This window comes from Ptychodera flava, chromosome 14 (assembly GCF_041260155.1).
Source record: "Ptychodera flava strain L36383 chromosome 14, AS_Pfla_20210202, whole genome shotgun sequence".
Lineage (NCBI taxonomy): Eukaryota > Metazoa > Hemichordata > Enteropneusta > Ptychoderidae > Ptychodera > Ptychodera flava.
In genome coordinates this window covers 22405831-22428695 of record NC_091941.1, presented here as the reverse complement: position 1 = coordinate 22428695, position 22865 = coordinate 22405831, and the positions used below count along the sequence as shown (strand labels likewise).

Below are 22865 nucleotides of genomic sequence, written 5' to 3'. Positions count from 1 at the left end.
TTTGTATACTCACCTGCACTGTGGAAATACAACAGTGCACAACGTGTTTCACTTGGATTACTGACCCAGATTTCAGGGACAAGCTATTTATGACCCACATTGCCTAATAAAGCGGTTGTTCCACTCGCTGTATTGTTGGCCCAGATATTAGGGACAACGCTCGACACATATTTCACAATCAAAACATTGCGTAAAACGATGTCCCACTTTAATGATGCTGCTGTCTGGATATATATCAAGGACGTTACGTGAGTTGAACATCACAAGAGCTCTGTTCAACATAAAATGTATCACAGATTCAGAGGGTATAAAGTTACTAGTATCAAGGCCCTTACTGTCCTGGATAGTCTTTGAATTTATCGTATAAAACCACCTGGAAAGTTCTAGGAAAGTCCTTGACAATGAAATTGAGTCCTGAAAAGTACTCGAAAATTGCTAATCCTTCCCCAAGTTTTCAAAAATGACATGACAATCAGTTGTGATATCTTACATATGAAATGTAAAATGATATATTGGAATAACATATATCGTAAAAAGTGATGTTTGGAAAATTGTAATTTGAACTTAAAAAGGGCTTTGAAAATTGCTGAAAAAGTCCTCGAAAGTCCTTGAATTTTTAGTGACATTGAGTGTATGGACCCTGTACTGTGCATAGCTGAATCTATAAATTGCCAAACATGATCTTTGTTTGAAATGGGTTTATTGCTGGTTATGGGATCTCTAATGTAATGAACTTTAAAGAAAGATTATAGGATGTGTCAACAAATGGATATGAAAGTACCATACATGGATATTCTCAACACATGAAACAATATTTTGTCTAGTTATATGTTTCCACGCATTGACTTTACCTGGTAAAAGGGAAAAAGAAATCACAGAGTTAGACCATGGTTCTGCTCCGTGAGAATTAAATTAAATATTTTAGATAGTACTTGGTCAAGGATGTTTTGCTAGAGGTTAAAGAACACAAGAAATGATTGTGAAACCACGGTAACATTTCTGCCTTTGATGTCATAATTGCATTGACACACCTGATAAAGAGTCCAGGGAACCATAGTAATAAATAGCCACTGACTTATCACCCTTAATCACAAAATCGCTGCAGGACTATTCCACAATCATGATGTTTGTCACAGCAAGGTTAAAGTTGAAATTTTACAAATATTATAAAATTATTTTTTCTTATCATACTGACGGCTTACCATAGTGTCATTAAGAGATACAACAAACACACAACATCCAATGTCAACCTTGATAAACTCTTTTTCTTTTCGTCTCTTCCCAGTTGATGGTTTCATGTTCCTCATGATTGGCACTGCTATGTACAATGAGCTCTTCGATCTGGAGTGGATACCATGCTGTCGGACACCCAGAGAAGAACAAAATGATTTTTCACGGAGGACAAACGACAGAGACCTGCAAGCTAACAGTGATGAAGATGCAGATGATACTGACACCCTACTGAATAAACCTCCCAGAAATAAAGTGACTTAAAACATTTATGGGATAGTTTTTCCTCCCACAGTACAGATATGATTTATTATCTGTTCAGACAAGACATATGATCTGTAACATGAGTCACTTGACTCACGGTCATTCCATAAATCTTTATTGAGCGACCAATCTTGATTGGTCTGTTTAGTAAGTCAGGGATTCTTATAACAGACGGCTTTGACATTTACCAAAGACCTCACTTGTCCTGAGTTTGCTCTTCAGAAATTTTTACATGATGGAGGTGTATCTTACAGTGTTGACTGAGAGGGATTTATGAATTGATCAGGTAGTCAGTGTAATGGGTAAGCTACTGCATTTATTAAATGCTTGCATGGCAATTATCACATACAGTTTGAAGAAAGATGATTGCATGATAAAGAGATGATAACTTGGTGAGTATACAAAAAACCTTATTCAAGCCGATAACACTGCTCATTCAAAAGTTCTTTTTTTCAGTCTCAGTGGTGTCTATTATAAGGACAAATTTTGTATCAGCTATGGCGCCAACAGTTCCTGAAATTTTGATCCCCCTGAAAAGGGGGAAAATATAAATAAGATGTCTTGATCACATATTTGCCATGGAAATAGTATTGATTTTTATCCAAAAGCAAAGCAGATGAATTGTAAACACACATTGATTGGCCATAGTTAGATAATGCGTGTCCTGCATTTGGGCTGTGAGTTGTTCTGTTGTTAAGTACATTACCTTGCAGAACAGAAGCTGTTACCCAAGTCAGGATCAGTCCATTCATAAGCTTTATAATCATGTATTGCATCACATTTTGTTGATGGTCTCAGATGCTACAGTTCAACTGTAGCTGATGTTCAATGGTATATGTTGTCATGGTAACTCTCCAAGAGACAAATCCCGCTGTGGTTGGTACGTATGTCAAAGTTGTGCTCTTTGAGGCTTGATATTTTCAAGCAGTGAGAGGGCTACTCTAAATTTTGTAGGATTTTTTCTTCGACATTTTGTTGTCAATTAAGTAGTGCATTTTTTCTTATGAGGCTGCTGTCAATCTGTATTGTGTTAGCTTGTCTTGGGAATCATCATTTATCTCAGCTGTCTTGTGTGGGGTACAAGTTGGTGAAATTTGGGTACTCTTCATTTGGGTGTCTCCCAAACTGTGTGCCGTTCCATTGACAGATTTCGGGAGGCCCGCTGTTTTCTTTAATTTTGTAATGATAACTTTCTACTTCTTGTCTCTCCATGAGCAATTTTTCGTCGAATTGCAGTGACGGGTACTTTGCTAAGTCGTCAAACAATTGTTAGTGTGTTTTCCATGGTGTTTGGCCAAAGGGACACAAAATGAACATTTGGAATGGGAACTCGCAGAAGTATGATACTGGTGCAGCATTTCATTGCATTAGCACCATAGCAAAACAAATGAGCCTTGATTATTGCCATGTCACCTTTGGCTGAATACAATCACTATTGTGTAACACAGACTAAGCTCAGTCCTGTTATGACATTATTTTGATCATTTGTGTATTTGTTTGTCAAAATTTTTGTGGTATTCTAACCAAATGTTCCCAATGCTTACTTTGCCAACTTACAAGTTTCTTTTTTCCCCCACCTTACTTGTAAATCAAAATTTCACCGGTTACCAGTACCGAATTTTGTACACTCTCCTGGAATCACATTTTATATGTACTCTAATGCTACACATCAACCAAAATGAAATCAGTGTATCCTAGACAAGCTCTTTTGACCTTAACCATGTGTCAGTCCATAATTTAATATGATTTTTATATACCATACTGAACAGGGACCAACCTTCAATGTGGATACATAGTAATGAAATAAAGCAAAGCCAAATACTAGCAACTTTCACTTTCTCTCCTTGGAACTTCTTGATTTGTTGTTCATTTAATTAGTCTGTCACTGCCATTCAATTGTTTCCCATAATTAAAGGGACAAAATCGGCCATTTTTTAATGAATTTTGTTTGATACGAGACACTACTTATATTATTTGAAATGTTGAAAGATAATGAATGGGTGTCCATACCTATATCCGACACCTGTTTTTGGACAAATTAAATGAAACCAATGCTAGAAAGAATTAATGGTCACGACCATTTATTCATTCCCTTAATGATTTCATGTACTGTGTCTAAAACTGGGGTCGAATATATGCATGATCACTGATTCATTCAGTATCTTTCAACATTGTCAAACAATATAAGTAGTGTCTCGTATCAAACAAAATTAATGAAAAAATGGCCGACTTTGTCCCTTTAAAGAGAGGCTTTTAGAGAGTCATTTAAAAATACTTAAAGAAATTCATTTCTTGTGTGTGATGAAGTGTTGTTACTTTTTTGTGAATTTTCCATTCTCAAATTCTGCATTTACAGTGACATTGTGTTTTACCTGTCATCGACTTTTAGAGTCGCTATTAATGAAATAAAAAAGCAAATTTAATCTTACCTTTCTTTGTTGTGACTTGTATTAAATTCATTTTGAAAACTCTGATAAAAATGAGATGTTTAATCATGTCCTTTTTACGTTATTGAAGATCTATCTTTCTTCAAGAAAGCTAAGAAGTAGAATGGCTTGCCATTTTGAAGTTCAGAGAGCAGATATAAATTGATTTTCAAATATGCTAGTCTTTCATATTGCCAGAATATGAAACCAACATTGGAAATGATATTGAGACACACGTCAACATATTTTACATCAGTAACTTAGAATATTGAACTTCACCTTTTATGCCACATTTATAAATACTTCTCTCAGTCATTCATGCAAGTTAGAGGATTTTTTTAACTTATCCTCACACTGCTACATGAGATAAAAGGCCATTGATGTATTAAATATTCATGAGGAATGACATCATTGTATTTTGAATAACCAGGTCATCATATTCCACCAATCCCTGGTCATTTTATTGAGAGGATGTATTTGTTTGAGTTGCAACAGATTTTGAATTACCATGACATGTGTCATGTGAACTTTACAGTACCAAAGCACGTGCACTTAATCATTTGAAGGTCATAGTCTTTTTACAGTAACTGTTGTCAACAGGTTGTACCGCAACCTATTTTCCTTCTCTAATAAAAAATTCTGGATTTTTGGATGATACTTCCCTTTGGAATAAGAAATCTGAATTCAGTCATTGGTAGTGTAGCTTAATTAGCTTTTAATGCCTGCAGGGAACTGAGTACGTAAGTAAAACATAGTAAGCTATACTTTTTAAATTCAATGGTGTACATAGAGATCGACTTTTGGGGTGAAGTTGACTAATTTTACTGTGAAAGAGGCTATGAGATCCTGAGAGTGTCAGCAGTTCTGTCTTCTGAGGTGTTGACAGATTCTTCGTATTGTGAGACATTGGTTCTCAATTTTTAATATCCTATTGGACTAATCTACCAAATCATTACTTATGAATATATTGACGCAAATTTGTCTCTATTAAGGCATACAGCTGAGGAAGTACCACAATGAGGCTAACAGTTGAACATTTCCAGATCGTCTTCAGTTCATTGAGAGACTAGCATATTTGAAAATCAATAACAGCAAAAAAATATTGTGTTAAGGTCCTAATAATTCAAAATTTTAGAAGATACATTTTAGTTAAATTTTAGACCACCATCTTTTTTATGCTACTTTTATGAAAACTTCTCTGAGTCATAATTCTTGCACGTAAGAGGATTTTTAACTTACCCTCACACTACCACGCCACGTGAGATAAACTACCATTGAATATTCATGAGGAATGACATCATTGTGATTATATTTCACCAATCCCTGGTCATTTTATTGAGAGGATGTATTTGTTTGAGTTGCAACAGCGTTACCAAATTTTGAATACCATGACATATATCATGTGAAGTTTACACTACCAGAGCACGTGCACTTAATTATTTGAATGTCATAGTCTTCCTACTTACAACTGTAGTCAACTCGTCGTACCCAAACCTAGTTCCCCCCCCCCCCCCCCTAGAAAATTCTGGATTTACAGATGATACTTTCCTTTGGAATATGAGATCTGAATTTAGTCATTGGCATTTTAGGTTAGCTTTTAATGCCTGCAGGGAACCAAATACGAATGTAAAACCTATGTACAACACATTTTAAAGTCAGCAGTGTGCATAGAGATTGACGTTTGGGAAGAAAAGGACTAATTTCATCAATAAGAAGCTATATATGGGATCCTGAGAGTGTCAGCAGTTCTGTCTTCTGAGATCTTGATAGATGCTTTGTATTGTTCAATGCTGGTTCTCAATCTAACATCCCATTGTTACCAGCACTCGACTAACTGACCAAAATCATTATTTATGACTAAAGTGACCCAAATTTGTTTCTCTGTATGTTAAGGCATACAGTCCAGTGAGGAAGTGCCATCATGAGGCTATAACAGGTAAACATTTCCAGATCAGATCGTCTTCAGTTCATTGACAGGCTTGATAATATTTGAAAATTATAATAAAATAATAATATACTATTTGATCTCTCTTTTAGGCCTCTGGCCCGTATTACAAATTAATTTACATACACACAAAGTCATACAGAGAGAGTATGAAAACAGATTACAAACATTCTTTTCTCAAATTGGTTGCTTTCTCTGTTGGTATTTGATGCCAAATAAGGGATTAAAATATTTCAGATTTTGGAAATGTATATGCAAATCTCAGTGAATACGTACCTCTTCAACCCTGGTATAAAGGAAAGATACAAAATCAGTGGATCAATAAACTTTGCAAATTCTATCCTTGAAATTGCGCCATTGTTCCCTCCTCCCTCCCTCCCCCCCCCACCTCCCATTGGAAAATTAATAGTAGCAGGAGATATTTGCATCAAGGTCCTAACAAGTCAACATTTTAGAAGTTACATTTTAGATGTTCACCATTCATTTCTGTCCCCTTTAATTAAGTATCACCATAGACGTTTTCAGAGTGAGGAAACTACATGTGTTTGCATCTATGGAAAGCTTTTGGACTGTTTTTCAGACATGAAGGCAGTTACATGGTGAGCATACACAATTCCAAATGATGCTGGAAATCAAATCACCAATTCATAAATAGAAAAGACAGTGTGTAGAGTTATACCACCTGTACAAGCACTACACAATTGTCTTTCTCGCGCAGTGAGTCCCCTGTACTTTTCCATGAGTCGATTAGAAGTACGGCTATCAAATACATTTCTCTGAGCAAATATTTATCAAAAGCAGTGCAGAAAAATAATTGTCACAAATAGACCTGCACGTGTCAACTGTTCACAATTCTGATAATGCTAACGTAACATATTTATACTTTTTGCTGCCCGAGCTGAATTGGGTCACTGTACCCTAACAAGCTATGAGAAACTGGGCATTTGAGTAAATGGGTTCCAATTCTGTCCTGAGTATGTGTTCCCTTAGTTGCTGACTTGTTCAAATACTCGGTTGAAGCAGAGTTTCTTCTGAAAAATTAGTTTGTTACGGAATCTTCAAATATGATGTTCCAACAAACTGATATATTTAGCATTATTTGAATGTCACTAGATTTGATGATTTGTAATTGTTCATAGAAGTAAAGATAGAAGAAATTACAGAATTATCAGGTTTTCATATTTTGACCAGACCTTGTGAACGTGACTCTGTATAGGTAGCCAAGCTTTCTTTTGTTAAGTTCTGTGAACTACCTTGTTTTCCCAAACTGACGGCAAATTTTTTAAACTTTGAAGAGTTCTGACAGATCTTTTCAAGATAGTTACACATTAAAAAAAACAACAAACTGAAATTGACATCAATCATACTATCAGATCGCGTCTGCCATAACTCAACTTGCCTGTTACAGCTTGCATTGGCTTACACGTGATTTGCATCAGCTCAGCATACGTGTGTTGTGTGACATGATCATACATCACCTACTTAAGATAATGCCATCACCAATTAAAAAACAAACCGTGGCTGCCACTGCTTGTCATGAATCGATCCCCATTTGTATAATGTGAAATTTTAACAGTGATGCAAACTAGAGTTGATTTTAATTTTTTTTTTAATTTAAACAATCCAGTTCATTGCAAGTGGTACGCTCTGGTCATACACTGATAAATTTGTAAATCTGAGTACAGCTGTATTCTCTAAAAATGCTTTTTTCCCTCTAAATTTCTCCTTGTTTTTATAAATCATGAATCTTTGAAAACAATTAAGAGAACCAAGGCAAGACATTTGGGGAAGAGAACTTTGAAACTGTTCTTGCAGTCTATAGCCAGGCATTCAGGCTAAATGTGATCTAAAAGTCCAAAAACCCAAGGGCATTGCAAGTTCCTGGTCAAAGGTACAACCCTCAACCTCTTTTGAATTCTTGTCAATGATTATCATAGTTTACTCGTGTAAGTTTTTAGCCGATTTATCCCTGACATATTTGTACAAGACAAGAACAGAAAAATTGTTTGAGTGAACATAAAATGATGACAATACCTCTTGCAAAATGTACTTGTCAGTCTCTGTGGATCAGTTTATATCAGTGCAGCATCCACAAAGTCATCTAGGAAGTTATATAAAGCGCCTGAAAGTTTCTGTTCAACCGCATTGAATATGGCATGCAGTGTGCAGGAGGCTTCACAGAGCTGCAATCAGTGCAACAAGCTTTTTTTTCTGTTTTACAATAAACATTCGATAACTCAATGCAAACGCTGAGGTGCAAGAAAATGGTCACAGGCTTCAACACAGCTCACCTGATGTTAATGGCACATTTTAGACTTGTGAATGGGCAAATTTTTGTAGAAAGAAGCATTGATGTTGTGAGACATTTCACAAATTCCACCATTGTGAATTCAGTGTTTGTCTCAAACACTGTACTGTGCTCCCAGAATCAAAAAGTATCATTGGACGTTTCCAGAGTAAATATGCTGAATTACTAACTTAATAATGACAGCTGCAAGTTACAACAGGTAAGAAACTCGTGTGACCATGTATGTTAAAAGGAGGGGTGGGGAGGGTCTTGAATGCAGATATATCTTTGGCCATGATAAAGTACTAGGTTAGGTTATCAATTGACATTTTGAGTGTGGCTGGTGGCTTGCTCAAGAATACCTGTGAACCTTGAATCGCCCAGCTCCAACCCCCACCCCGACCAAAATAATCTACAGTTGAAGTTTTACAGAATACATGAACGTGGGCACTAAATTCATGTTCCTGTAACTAGTCTCCAACATTCCAATTAATACTTTCTGCCATTTTGTTCGATGGTCAACAAGTTTCAAGTCAACTTCACCTGGGACAATGATAATCTTTATCACACCCAATTATTGTGCAGTTGTGGAGTGTCAAAGTTTGACAGATATTGTGTAGGCTAAAAAGGCGATGCATTAATAGGCCAAAAAATTAGATTTGCTTCTGGTCAGCTTGTATATCTCTTTTAGGATCTGCAGTTGGGGATGTATTTAATAGGATCTGCAGTTGGGGATGTATTTAACAAAATCTTTGTGAGAGTATTCTCAAACATGGTATAAAACAAATACAACAATTGAAATGATACACCATAATGCATAATTGAAATGAATAGATTCCATTTTGTGGAGCTGCCTTTCCTTCATAAACTCCTAAAACCTGAAACAAGGAAGTGAAAGTCACAGAAAAAATTTCCAACTCCTACGATTAAAAGAAAACAAATATAAAAAAAAAAAAAAAAAAAAAAAGAGCACATTGAATCATTGCTTCCGTTTTGTCGAATATTGTTATTGAAGGACTGAAAATGTGTTCCCTGGGCTTGCTGATAACTGTGGGTAAAGTTTTGAGTTGTAATCAAAGCAAGTGGTTTTTAATTTCAAGTGTATCTACTAGTACAGGCCTAGACCTGACAGTTGTGCATTTTTTAAGTCTTTGAGGGAAGTTAACAAAGGTTAGCCTTTACAGGCACATATCATTAATTCTTTTGTATCGGTCACAAAATCAAAAAATTCTGTTTGCCTTTGGGAACATTAAATGAACAAAGAAATACTTGGACAGTAAACATGAATACATATCTGTTTGCGACAGAGCCAGTCTTTATGCTTGTGCTGTACTTTTGTTTTACATGATAGAGACTTATATATTGCAAAAATCTGTTAAAAGCAAGTGTGAATAGTTCGATCTACTCCTGCCATGTATTGACATGAAAGAATATCCAAGTCCAACATACAGCTTAATCAATGCTGGTCTCATTTCTTCCTCTGTATGTCAGTTTTGTTTCACAACACAAATGGCAAATTCAATTTCGCAGTACACACACACACACACACACACTTCAACGCACCATCTTGGATCATGTCCTTTTCACAATACAGAACAGATATTGAAATACTATGACATACAAACAAATAACATAGATAGCTGCATCAATTTACAATTAATTTACCACAAGTTGACAACTGCTGATTGATTTCATTGTTGTTTGGGTTTAATAAATTATTAATGACATTTAAGGATAAAATCAACAAATCTTAAAGAATAAATTGTGCACATATTTTTCATTCGGAGAAGGTTGTAGTTTCACTATTAAAGTATCCTTTTTTAAGGTCTTCCAAGTATTTTCTTACTGTATAATATAGTGGATTGTTGAAACCAAAAAATTACAAAAATCAGAGTTGTTCCTTTGATTTTTGATCTCTGAGAAAAACAAAAAGCAAACCCTTGCAAGAAGGAAATTCAATTATGAAATTTCCAGTTTGTTTAAAAGGTAAAAATCTGTCCAACAGATTACGCAAAGGTGCCTTCTTTGGAGAACGGAAGCCACTTCTTGTTGCCGGTGATGATTCCAACGTACATTCTGGTCGTTGGCATCGATTGATTTACTCTGAAGAAGGACATACTGAGAGATGGAACGGACACTCGGGGAGTCAAAACTCACTCTGGTAAATTTTTTTTTCAGTGCAGTATCTGTGTAATATACAAATCAAAGTCTTACCAAATTTCTAATTTGCTTCATGCTACAACTGACGGTCACACACTTCATATTAATGGGGTGAGAAAGAACAAGTGCTGCCTCAAAGTCAGGCTTCCAGAGCCCAACAATGGTACCATCACATTTATGCAACACTGTTTCAATCTAAACTGAACCCATGGATAGTCTCTGATGTAAATCATTTGTTTACACCACACTTTAAATAAAATGTTTTTTTTAATTTTTTTTACATTTTGAAATATAGTCTCCTTTCCTTGTACTGTGAAACTTTGATCAGATTAAATGAATTCTATTTACATTGTATTTATAACAATATTCAGAACCTCCAAACACTACATACTATCTCAGAATTTGACTGGTTTAGAGCCTAGGTTTTCGGCTGTTTTCATGTTTGCACAATGCTAACTGCTTTATCTCATTTGACATCGTAATAAATAAATGAAAATTAAAAGGGAAATTTCACCAAACACTTCTTACATACATAATCCATTTTCAGTGATCTTGAACTTGTGAATGTTATATCCATGTATGTGTTCATGACACTTCCACTTCACTAATGTCATCGGTCATTTTCATGATCGCTTGAAAAACCACAATTTCTGTTACTTTTGTTGGCATTTGTCAGTTGTTTTCATTAATTTCTTCCTACAGGGCCTGGGAAGAGTGCAAGTTTTTGTCTGAGACCGCAGTTTTTTGTGGAAATAACATTGGGTGAACCACAGTGTCGATGGTTCACAGAGTATGAACTCAAACTCAATCAGCAACCCACATCACTGAAAATGCTGGGATGGAAAGGTTATGCAGAGGTCACGAATATGGCCGGTCGGAATTAACTCAGGGCACAATCCCTCAAAATGCATGCATATATTTCAAAAACAAATTTATCACTAAAGGAAATGGAATTATAAGAGCGGCAACAGCACTAAAATCTGTGTTGTCCCCTCGAGATGTGGGAAGCAAACTCATATTTGTCAATGCACTCATAAGCACAAATATTACACTGAAATGGTGATTTCAGTCCATGACATCCCATGTGGATGGTGTACATGACGTTATCTGGAAAGATAATCTGGCAGTCAACACACCTCCAGACATCATCTTGGGTTGAGTTGTCGCGAACTGTTCCCTTCCACTGAGAGTTGGATGAAATACAAAGAGGTTTGGGCACCTGCCCGGACTTGGCCATGAGCACTGCCTTTGCGTTATTTGTCACCAGAGTTCGTAGAAGGCTACTACACGCATTACCCTCCCTGCCTGATAAAGGCAGCATGCTGTTCCACGAGTCTCGCTTCTCTGGCTCAACAACGGACACGTTGGGGCTTGTTGCAGGGGATGGGTTCTGGCTGCGGCTGCCTTCCGCTCTGTCTTCAGGAGATGATAGGCTACTCCTGACTGATCCATTGCCGCTGTCTCTCGGGGACACAGCTAGGTGGTTGATGATATTTCCATTGCTGTTTGAGATGGTGGTAACAGGTGGAGACTCTGACTCCCGGGAAGGTGACGACATTCCATTGTACACTGAATCACTCTGCAGCGACATCACGCTAGAAATGACCGGAGCAGATGCTATAGAAGTGGAATTGCCTTTGCTGACGCTTTCCCCATCTCCGTCTGTTTCCATTCTCCTGTTCAATTCTGCAGTCTGGGGAAGATCTTGTGTGCTCATCCTGACCACATCTGTTATCATGTCTGCTATTGTTGTATAGCCAGTGTTCTCATTCATGTCTCCTCCATGATTCTGCTTTTGGGGGCTTTGAAGGTTCATGGGTGATGAGGCCTCGCACTTGAGTCGGTGCTTCTCACACTGCAAGTGCATGTCGTAGAGTGAGGAACTGGAAGTGGTGAAGCGACAGGGTTCGCAGGTGTACACTGTTCCTCCATTCTGCTGGCTTAGTCCTCCGCTGGCGTGCCTGCTTCGTATGTGCGAGGCCAGTGCCCCCGTGCTGTAGAAACCCTCCCCGCAGTGCAGGCAGTTGTGCAGGTTGCGATGGCTCTTCATGTGGTTGGTAAGACTCTGGTGCGTTGAGAAGACTACGTTACAGATGGTGCACTTGGCCTGTTTGGACTTGCCAGCTAGATGTTTGATTCTGATGTGCGCTTGCAGGTGGTCCTTCCGATAGGTAGAGTGAGTGCAGAAGGCACACTTGAATGGCTTGATGCCACTGTGCAAGATGGAGTGTCGCTTCAGGGTCTGTTTCTTTGAAAACGACCGGCTGCATATGTGACACTTGAAACTTTTCATGATGTGTTGAGAGTGCGCAAAGTGTCCAACAGCATGCTCCTCCAAATGTTTGGAATACATGTGTTCATCATGGAACGTAACATCGCATATATAGCACTTTGGGGGCTCCCTCAGTGAACCTTCATGGTTTCCCATTCTGCCAGGGCTCTGAGGTTCTTCCTTAATTTCAATCTGTAAGTGTTTATTACCCCTGTCAAGAACACTCCTATCAGTGCCACGTCGACCAATGTACATATTTGCTCCCCTGTCACCTATGTCATCTTCCCTGTCACTTTCAGCTCCATTGTGAAATATTTCTCCTTCGTCGGTGTCGGCAGAGTTGTCATTTCCTGTTGATTGCAGCGAATCCGATGGCAGGTGCTCTACCTCACTGGCCATAACTTTTCTGAGGTGGCTGCAGACCACTTTGTAAAGCCACACCTGGAATGCAGTAAACAAGAAAATGACATCACAAATTTCACATGGAAAGGTTTTGAACACAAAATCAGGATATTTGAGTTACATATGTACATATACCTAAATCAAAACAATCCATGCAATGGATGCAGCAGAAGATATAACACAAGCAATCATGGATAATAAAAACATGAGAATGATAAACGCAACTTGTGGCATTCAGGGGAGGAGGTTTAGCTCTATTTCAATTACTGTGTGAAAATTCACACTAACAATATGCAATAATTACTCCATGGAACCCATGAATATTCACAATCCTAAACAATCATCTAGATTTTGTTGGGAGATGTCTGCTAGCTGTTCAAAAACCTGTCTGCAATTAAAACTTCCAAAATCCTACTTCACAAGTTTATCACAGCATCATGCTTGTGGAAAGTTAAACTCATAATTTCATATATATTTTGCAGGATGTACGAAACTTAAGTAACAGATTTCATTACTTTGTACTTGAAGTAATTCATATATATATATATATATATATATATATATATATATATATATATATATATATATATATATATATATATATATATATATATATATATATATATATACACAAAATGTATACAATGTGCCCTCCGGGCTTGACAATTCCTATCGCCCGACGCCCGGGACAAGTGAAATTTACGTTCGGGCAAGTCAAAAATAGAATCTGGTCGCCCGCCGGACAAGTTGTTTATACAACTTCTGGCGCAATTAACGCGAACATAAGTTGCGGTTTGTGCACATGTCACCCGATTTGCATTGTCGTTCACACAAAATAAATGTCAATCACTGACTTTTTTTAGATACAATTGTGACGTTCTTCTGAGATTCACTTGCCGACTTACACAATGTTGCAATTTTTTGATGATCGACATGAAATTGTTTCATCGTCCAATTAAAATAGTCGCTTAAAATTTGGCGTAAACAGCATTTCTTTGTTGTATGCTGACTGCTCCGCCCCAACTAATTAGGTAAAAACTCAATCATATTGCTTATCGGTGATTGACCATGCAGTACTTCAAAATCATTTATGCAGCCTCGCGAGGTAGATGAAAATTGTTGGCAGATAGTTTGTGGAGTGATCGCTGTAAATATGAGTATTTTATCGTAACATTTCCACTAACGCTAACAAGGCATTGTGCATTTTCGCGGGCCAGAGCGTAATTTCCGCTCCGCAGACCTACGCAAGAATCAAGCAAAGCTGTTGCCGTAAAGAGGCGCGTAGCTTACGACAATTGGCGTTACGTAACTCTGAGAAATGACGTTGTGATGATTTACGGTGGCACCACGAGGGCCAGCATGAGTGGGATCGTCTGAGAATCGACGACTCGATGTGATGATTAGAACGATGTTTCTGACAAAAGATCTAAACATAAGCGGTATGATGAGACGCCGTAGACATTATCTCCCGAAATGGAAAGCGCAGTGGCCTTGGTTGAAATATGACGGTTCCAAAATGTACTGTACGTCGTGTCTCAAATACCCTACCATTGCTAAACCACTAGGAAAGCGAAATACTTTTCTTGACAGTTGCGACGTGTTTCGCGTTGAATCGATAAGGTCTCATGAGTTTAGTCAACCGCATTAGGACTGTTTGGCGCATCACAGATGAGATCATGATGGGGACAATGATTGTGGAAATTTTGTTGGTCCCGCTGAGCCTGATACGGTTTTACTTGTCAACACCCCGATCGCATGCACTCGCAATGCGTAAACCGTATGACGACGACCAGCGACAGAAACTGACCAATCTTTTTACGACGGCATTTATGCTTGCCAAACACGGGAAGCCAATGTATGATATGTACCTTAAATGTTAGCCCTGCGTACAGGTCTGTGTGTTCCCGGCGTTATACGGCCTCTTGTGGTGGAGGCTGTATAATGCCGGGAACACACAGACTGTACGCAGGCCTACTTCAATGTGAACCTTTGAGAAAAATCGGCGTCAACATCGGCGAAAATTACCAAAATAAGAAAGCCCTGAAAGGCGCTACAGAATTCAGCGTAAGTATTTTGGTCCTTATTATTATAAATGGAGGACAAGTAAAATTTTTGTGAGGACAAGTGAAATTGAAAATCCACTTGTCCGACGGACAAGTGAACTGGAAAAAAAATTGTCAAGCCCTGATATATACATAGTTTTTTTGCTAAGGTTCTGGAACATTGGTAAATGATTTGGGATTGGAACCTCGGCAACATTTCTACTGTCCTCTGATCTGATTGCATTGATATACCAAGGGGAACCATGGAGAAATGTAACCTTCCCTTGATCTTCCACTAAGGTGTGTCAAGTTAGCTCCCAGTTCCCTATTCGATTGAACGTATATAGTGCTGTTAACAGTTACAGGTTTGTTACTAAATATAGCTGTATGCGTGCGACACCGGACACTGCAGCTTGAAATGTGGACAAATTTTATCAATGTTGCATCCATGCCTGGCTGTTTTTGTACTCTGAGAAGTGAATATGCCTTTTAGCACATTGTTACATTAGCAGTCGCCCACTAAGATGTGTTTTCGTCGTTCTTGCATGCACAATTTTCAAACGTAATCTAACAATGTGGACAAATATTTATTTTTGCATATTAATGAGAGAACAATAATGTTACTGTGATTGTGAACAGCCCTATAGGGAACTGGGAGCTGACTCCCAGCTCCCTATTTGATCAAATGTGAATGGGGAACTGGGAGCTGGCTCCCAGTTCCCCATTCATGTTCAATCGAATTGGGAACCGGGAACTGGGAGCGAACTTCACAAACCTGCCAGGCTCCCAGTTCCCTATTCGTGTTTGATAAAATAGGGAACTGGGAAGTGAGAGCTTACTTCACACACCTCCTTCAAGTTCAACTACCCTATTTAAAAAATATTTGGTTGGCCAAAAGGGAAAAATACAAAGAGCATAAAATAATTCAGATGCAAGATTTTTTCACAGACTCTGAAGCAGAAAAAAGCCAGGATAATATCTCGCCAATTCCTGCCTGTCTTCCTAGTACTAGTAGAAGAACGGTCTTTCATAATCTACGCTTGCGAGCGGTGATAGTATGATGTTGTACATGAGTCGAGTGAAGGTCGTGTTGTCTCGGCTCTTTTCAAAGTGACGGAGTGAGAAAAAACTGGTCGCCAAAATCTTTGAACGACATCCTCTTATTAAGGAATAACATGTCGATCATCACTATTACCTAGCTATCTTTAAAATTATTGAAAGTGTGTTCAATAAATCATAAAAGTTTGTACTCTACGCAAACTACCTCAACAATTACTGTACACTATAACGCTACTCAGCGTACAAGTATTACCCAGCAAGCCCCAACGTTAGGGTCACCGAACCGTATGAGGATATTGGCGATGCGTACGACCGTGGTTAACCTGTGTGTGGAGCCTATTGCACCTATTTTAAGTTTACAGGCTGATTTACGACCTGCAGTGTGTCTCATGTTAAAGAAGCGATAGAAATGGGCAGGTAAATATGCCCAACGAGTCGCTCCGCAGGATTGAACCTTGCAACCTAGGTTCGGGTATGTGTCCTTCAAACTGGGTCATTCGGATGCATGTCAACAAACCTGTACGTCTATACGACACTGAAAATAAAGCTCCCTACTTACATAAAAAAGGCAAAAACTCGCCGCTCCGCTACAATTCACTTGGCTCCTATGAAGGTCAATTATATATTAGAATGTTTTTTTCTTTCCTACGGCCTCTTCCCACAAAGCCTCCGCAGCCTACCGGAAAGCGCATCGATCGCGATGCATGCTGGGACATGGGCTCAACGGGTATTCTCAGAATAATAAATTTACCAGCCTTTGGACGCGCGTCCGACGTAGTTCTCCGGGGGTGTTACTCTCACTATGCCTGAATTGGGTGTACGATCATTCCGACTCCTTAATGACACAACTAATCCCTGAAGCAGCCAATGTACACTTTTTACCCGAGGCCCAGTCACTATAAATTCTATATGAATAAACCTGAAGGCATAGGCATTGACGCCGCTCGACCCACACCTGTAAAAACTAAAAGCTTGCATTTTAGGTCAAGTACTACATATGCCTACTTCAAGTTGCTGATGTGAAAGCCGTCATTATAAAATAATAGGTCAGGTATAGTCAGATACCTAACGTTCTCTATGAACCAAGAATTTTTTTATTAATAAAACTGGTTGCAATGACATTGGCTATCTTCATTGTATCATTCTCATATTTTACTGCCAGCGAACATCATGACTGACTCTCGTCACCGGACGTAGAATTGTGCATCGTACCGGGTCTGCACGTCTCCAATGGACATATTTTTTTAGCTTAGAAGCGACAACTTTGTCCATTTTACAACTTACATCAACTAGGAGGGAGGGAATATATATATATATATATATATATATATATATATATATATATATATATATATATATATATATATATATATATATATATATATACAAACACTGATATTCCCGCCACTTTTGACGATTTATCAGTGTTTGAAAAGGTGGAAAGACATATGCACCGGCGGATCACTAGAGGGGCGGATGTAGGAAACCACGTTTAGGGTGCATATTATTATAACATCTTGTGAAGTACAAAACACACAAGTATTTAGTGGCCAATTTGCAGAATGAGGCTCACTCCAATCTTAATCCGTGACTCACAAAGAATTATATTTGGCGATTTTGTCCTTCCACATCTTATAGAAAACAGTCAGAACGTACATTCACGGTGGAAATAAATTTTAGTACATTCATGCATTGTTCTCCTCAATGAGATTAGCGAAATTTTTTGATTTATTTTCCGATAACACGAAAGGAGAGACTCAAGATACAATGTCAGGGGACAGCCCTTCCAAGATACAATGTCAGGGGACAGCCCTTCCAAGATACAATGTCAGGGGACAGCCCTTCCAACCCTGAGGCAGCACCTACCTCTTCTATGTCGCCCATCTCTTCTAATTTTATCCTCATAAATTCCTGTCAGTATAAGGCTTAGGAATACAAGTTTTTTTCTCTGTTGGTGACCGACACTAAAAAAACTCCATTCCTCACACCGAAAACTCAAACAGTGTTTGGCACGGCCACATGTCACAGTGTTGTGACCTTGTTTAGCCTTTTTTTTAACATTATCACGACGTTCGCTGAGGTGATTGGGGGAACAGTTCTGAGCCGGGGGTCAGTTACCTTCAAAGTTTTTGCCTGGAGTACCATAAACTGGCACTGAATATTCACGCAAGAGCTATCAAATTAAACGCAAGGCATTAACTTTTGTCATGTATCACTTCTTTCATGAAACATTACTTCCGATAAAATAAAAAAAAAAACTAGATGAATAGCCTGATATAAAAAATAAAGATAAATCAACAAAATGGGTGTTGAATAGCAGCTGCAAGCTATTTGTGATTCTTTGTTGGTCATGACCGAAGTTCAAAGAGAAACAAAAACCATCCCTGTAACCCACATGGGGTCATGAATAAGTGCTACTTTGTAACCCTATCTAGGACTGTACACCCGCATGTAATTAGCGGTGCCGCGTTGCGCCCTTTACACATTCAAGAGGCAGTTCTCGTAATCATCGCTAGAAAATGGAAATATATATATATCCTGCCAATCCTATATTTTTCCATATTAACTTTTTACCTTCTCTGTAAGAGAGAAAAAAATCGACATACCTACTCGGTCTTCTTCAGCATTTGTGTTGCCCTTAAAAAATATTGACCGGTCGAATATGTCGGTGAAATGTCATCACGTGTCATAGAACTCCATTAATCATTAATAAAAGGGTTCTAATTAAATTTAACATAAGAATCCGGGGGTTTCCCTTTATTTTTTGTAAATTTCGAAGAGTTCGTTTTTTGAAAAGTTTTGAAACAGAAAGTCCCTCTTTAGCCTTAAAACCAGTGTACATAGGTGATATGGGCGTACCCCGGGCAAGTCAACGTCTCAAGCTGCTACCCCTTGCTCACAAGGAATAACTGTCATAAACAGTTTTCCATAACACGTGAGGATTTTAATATTTAAGGCAAGATGAAATAAAAAAAGTTGATCCACAGCATGCGGGTCTTTTTAACCTCCATGATCACAGCGAGCGTAGCCTTTTGATTTATATCAATTCTCACGTGATACTGCTATATTACCAGTATTTCATGTAAACCATATGTCGTCATTGATTCCATAGTACTCTGACCGCTTTGAGAATCTTAATTGGCATAGTTTTCGCTAAGCTAAACCTCAGCACCTTTTAGGGTCAATGGTTGAACAAGTGGTAAAATTAAAGTGAGCCCCCGCGATTTTGTCACTATCGCTTCTAAGATACCTTATAAGGGACTTGTTCATATATAGACGTGAATATATTCACCCTTGTTTCTCGGCACAGTCGTGGCTGTCTTCTCTACTCAATTTGATACCCAGAGACATATGCATTATTGACTTGACACTCTGATGGCTGTCTATTCTTCCGAATCTTCCGAATGTTTTATTTTTCGTTCTGTAATTATTCGACTTTTAAGCTCTGATGAAACGATCGCTCTAGTTCTGGACGCCCTTATCACAAGTCAAAAGTACTAAAATGTGGGATAAACGAGGCTTTTACGACGAATGTTGGGTATAGCCCACTAGAGTATATGTGTTTGTACATATACCTTCTTTTTTAGGGTCTATGGTATACTTAGCCCGCAGCAGCGGAACACCAGTGTCCATTGGAACACATAGGAACAAGTTTGAACACCGTGAGGTCCACCAAGGACTAATCGCCATCGATGAATATTGAAGGGCGAATGGCAGCTTTGATTACTTGTACAAGAGCACCAATTTGTCCCTCTTCTCTTCAGCCACTATCGTTCCGTACACCGCTGGCGTGGAAACCCTTATGAGGGCGCTGAAGAGGGAACGGGTGTACGGCGCTTATCTGACAAAACGTGCTTATCTGACAAAAATAACTAATTACTGCTTGTAACCCTACTCATTTGAGGAAAGTAATCCCTCACACGATACAACGCCTGTCAATACACACGAATGAAATCTAAATTAAAGCAGTCCAAAATCACAAACATCACAAAATGACCACATAATAGTTAAAAATACAGTAAATTGCATCGATTGCGTGAAATCACTAATTCCCTCAGTATTAATCACTATGTATCCCACGATTAACACATAATGGCCGTCTTAAGGGGTAGAGGAGAGCGCCTGAGGTCACATGACTAAATTCGTCTGCTGTGGCGCGAATATTAAAATCACCATAATGGCGAACAAGGTACTCCTTGTTTTGTTTTGTATCACCTTCCTCGCGACAGCTTTAATTCTTGCTGGTGACCCACAGGAATGTAAGGTAAGTCAATGCCTGTTTCCAGCAGGTGTTTTTCTCTGAGTAAGGGGTGGACCATTTGATATCTTGGGGGGTTGATTTCGGGGGGGGGGGATATTCCTGGTGGACTTCAATAATAACAAACAGCCACAGATTGCCTGACGTAAAAAAGATAGCAAGCTAATATGAATGAAAAGACCATGAAGGCACCTAAGTACACTTTTAGGGCTGTAACAGGTTTTTACAGTTCTTCACTAGGCCAACTTTGAGAATGATCATGTGTTCCATGTTTCCTTTTTTACATAAATCTACACAATTAGGTGAAATAGGCCTAAATTGTTTACATCAGTGACGAAAATTACAACTCTTTAGGCCTAACTCAGCTAAAACATGACATCGACACAGAGCTTTTCTTGTTGGTTGATTTTCGGCTGTGCCATTGTCTTTCCGTCTGTCAACATCAGCGACGTTAATTAAAATCTCATAGCACTGATCCCAAATGACGTCACTTCTCTTTCATTAATATGCATAAATAAATATTTGTCTGCATTTTCCGCATAAATGACGAAAATAAAACCTGCTAGCGTTACAATGACTACTAAAAGTCACGCTAGTACGTGGTATTTTATGCCTTAGACCACAAGCTGCAACAACAGCCGCGCATGCAACAACAAAGTTTGACCGAATCTTAGGCAGATGTCCGAAAGTCGCGCGTGTGCAGCTATGCTAATATTTAGTAACAAACCTGGAATCGAAATCAACGTTATAAGGTGTGCATATTGCCGGTTCCCAGAGTTGAATTAATTAATGAAAGTGTCCTGTAAGTGTTTAGGGACCGTTCAGTTTTTACGGCCCGGAGGGCCGGCAAAATCTTGTCGCAGGTTTTCAAAAAAATATAGACCCCCTGCATTTTTTGTGAAAAGAATGACACCCCTCCCCCCTTTGTCAGAAGGAAAAAAATTGATGACCCCCCCCCCCCCGGCTGAAAAATAACCAAAACCCATATGTCAAATTTACCAGCACAGTTTCAAGTGGATTTGAACTCCGGTACGCGGCGCACTTTATTCGTGTAGCAGAGATGCCAGTGCACAAACTTCTAAGCCACAAACATGCAAATGTCTGTTAATTAGGACAACTGTAAAGCAATTTTTAACTTAATTTCCATAGACAACTTATGTCAATCACACTTATGCAAATTCCCCTTTTTGTCTCAGTGCTACCATTCAGGGTCGCGAGCATGTAAATGATCTTTTAAAGATGAGATAGGCACTTAACCAGATACTACTGCAATATGAGTTGGCCGCCGAAGGCAGCCCGCTGCTTATAGTAGTGGGTTGGCAAAGTCCGGGCCTGCCGGTAAAGAGGGTCATGGGCCATACGTCGATCGATCATGGCCATTGCATGAAGTAAACCTATTTATTGTAGTGGGCCGCCAAAGGTGTCCCGCCCGTAAAGAGGGTTGATCATGGCCATGGCATAAAGTGAACTTTATTATAGGTATTATGTTTTTGAAAATGTGGTGACCCCCCCTTTCCTACCAGTGAAAAAGCGATGACCCCCCCCCCTTTGCTGATTCAAAATTATGATGACCCCCCTGGAATTTGCCAGGCCCCCGCCGTAAAATCTGAACGGTCCCTTGTGACATCTTCATGACGTTTGAAACAAAAACACAAAAATTATGTTCGTTGAATTTTATTATGGTAACAACAACTAATATAAACATGAATAACAACACAAACTACAACAATTTTCCCTTGTGTTCTTACTTCAGTACTGGGATATTTCAACTATAAAGTAAATAAAAAATGGAATCAGTCCAAAGTTGATGTTGACAAAAGTACGTTTATTCCTGATCACACTTTCGACTAATTTCTTTCTGAACATGGGATCATTGTACAGAATATTGAACCTATAAGCTCGGAGGTAGTGGTTCTAGATGAAAATTTGTCTGTAGGTTACTGACGAAAAAGTACCAGACAACATGTGCCACCCCTTTTACCACAGTATTGAACATATATAATGTTGTTAATGTTTCTGTTTTATTTTTTGTATATTATTCTTTTCTTATATTTTTCATTTTTATTTTAGACTGGCACTCGTAAAAGACCCCCACAGTTGGGACAAGACATGTATGCTGTCATTGTAAGATTATTAAAACGTTCCACACCGATACCCGTAAGTCAGAGGAGTAAAATTGAAAACACTGCATATCAAAGAATATCAAGGTACAAATTAGCATCGAAATTAGTTTATGACCCTGTTTTGGGAAAGAAAAGTGAGAGAGTCGTCTATGACGACACAATCCTCCTTTACACAGAAGAACTCCCTCATTATGTCTTAAGTTACAGTAAAGAGAGTAAAGGGGCAGGGTCTAGAAAAATTTCAAAACTTATGAGTGATTACTTCAGTGGAATAGGGGAGCATGGTATACGCACAATTTTAAACGAAAACTTAGAATCATGCCAACTGAAACCAACATTTGAGAACAGGGCCCCGATGATAACTGTCAAAGCCGATAGACCAATGTATCATCATCAG

General features: G+C 38.6%; 2 protein-coding genes across 3 annotated transcripts in view; one reads left to right on the top strand and one right to left on the bottom strand.

The window, feature by feature from the left end:
• Positions 1-3922, top strand: part of LOC139149778 (solute carrier family 35 member F6-like) — a 47257-nt gene extending 43335 nt beyond the window's left edge. Inside the window, exon 13 of the mRNA XM_070721754.1 lies at positions 1286-3922. Coding sequence (XP_070577855.1) covers positions 1286-1494 — 209 coding nt within the window. The 3' untranslated portion in view covers positions 1495-3922. The remainder of the gene's footprint in view (positions 1-1285) is intronic.
• Positions 3923-9837: 5915 nt separating this feature from the next.
• On the bottom strand, positions 9838-18740 carry LOC139149776 (DNA-binding protein Ikaros-like). Of its 2 annotated transcripts, none has more exons than XM_070721753.1 (2): positions 18694-18740; positions 9838-13025 (listed from the first exon to the last, which is right to left on the bottom strand). In XM_070721753.1, exon 2 carries the CDS (start codon positions 12981-12983, stop codon positions 11286-11288), a length of 1698 nt encoding a protein of 565 aa, XP_070577854.1. In that variant the 5' UTR covers positions 12984-13025; positions 18694-18740; the 3' UTR covers positions 9838-11285. The 2 variants fall into 2 exon arrangements, with proteins under 2 accessions (XP_070577854.1, XP_070577853.1); XM_070721752.1 differs by lacking the exon at positions 18694-18740 and adding an exon at positions 16647-16868.
• Positions 18741-22865: the final 4125 nt, after the last annotated feature.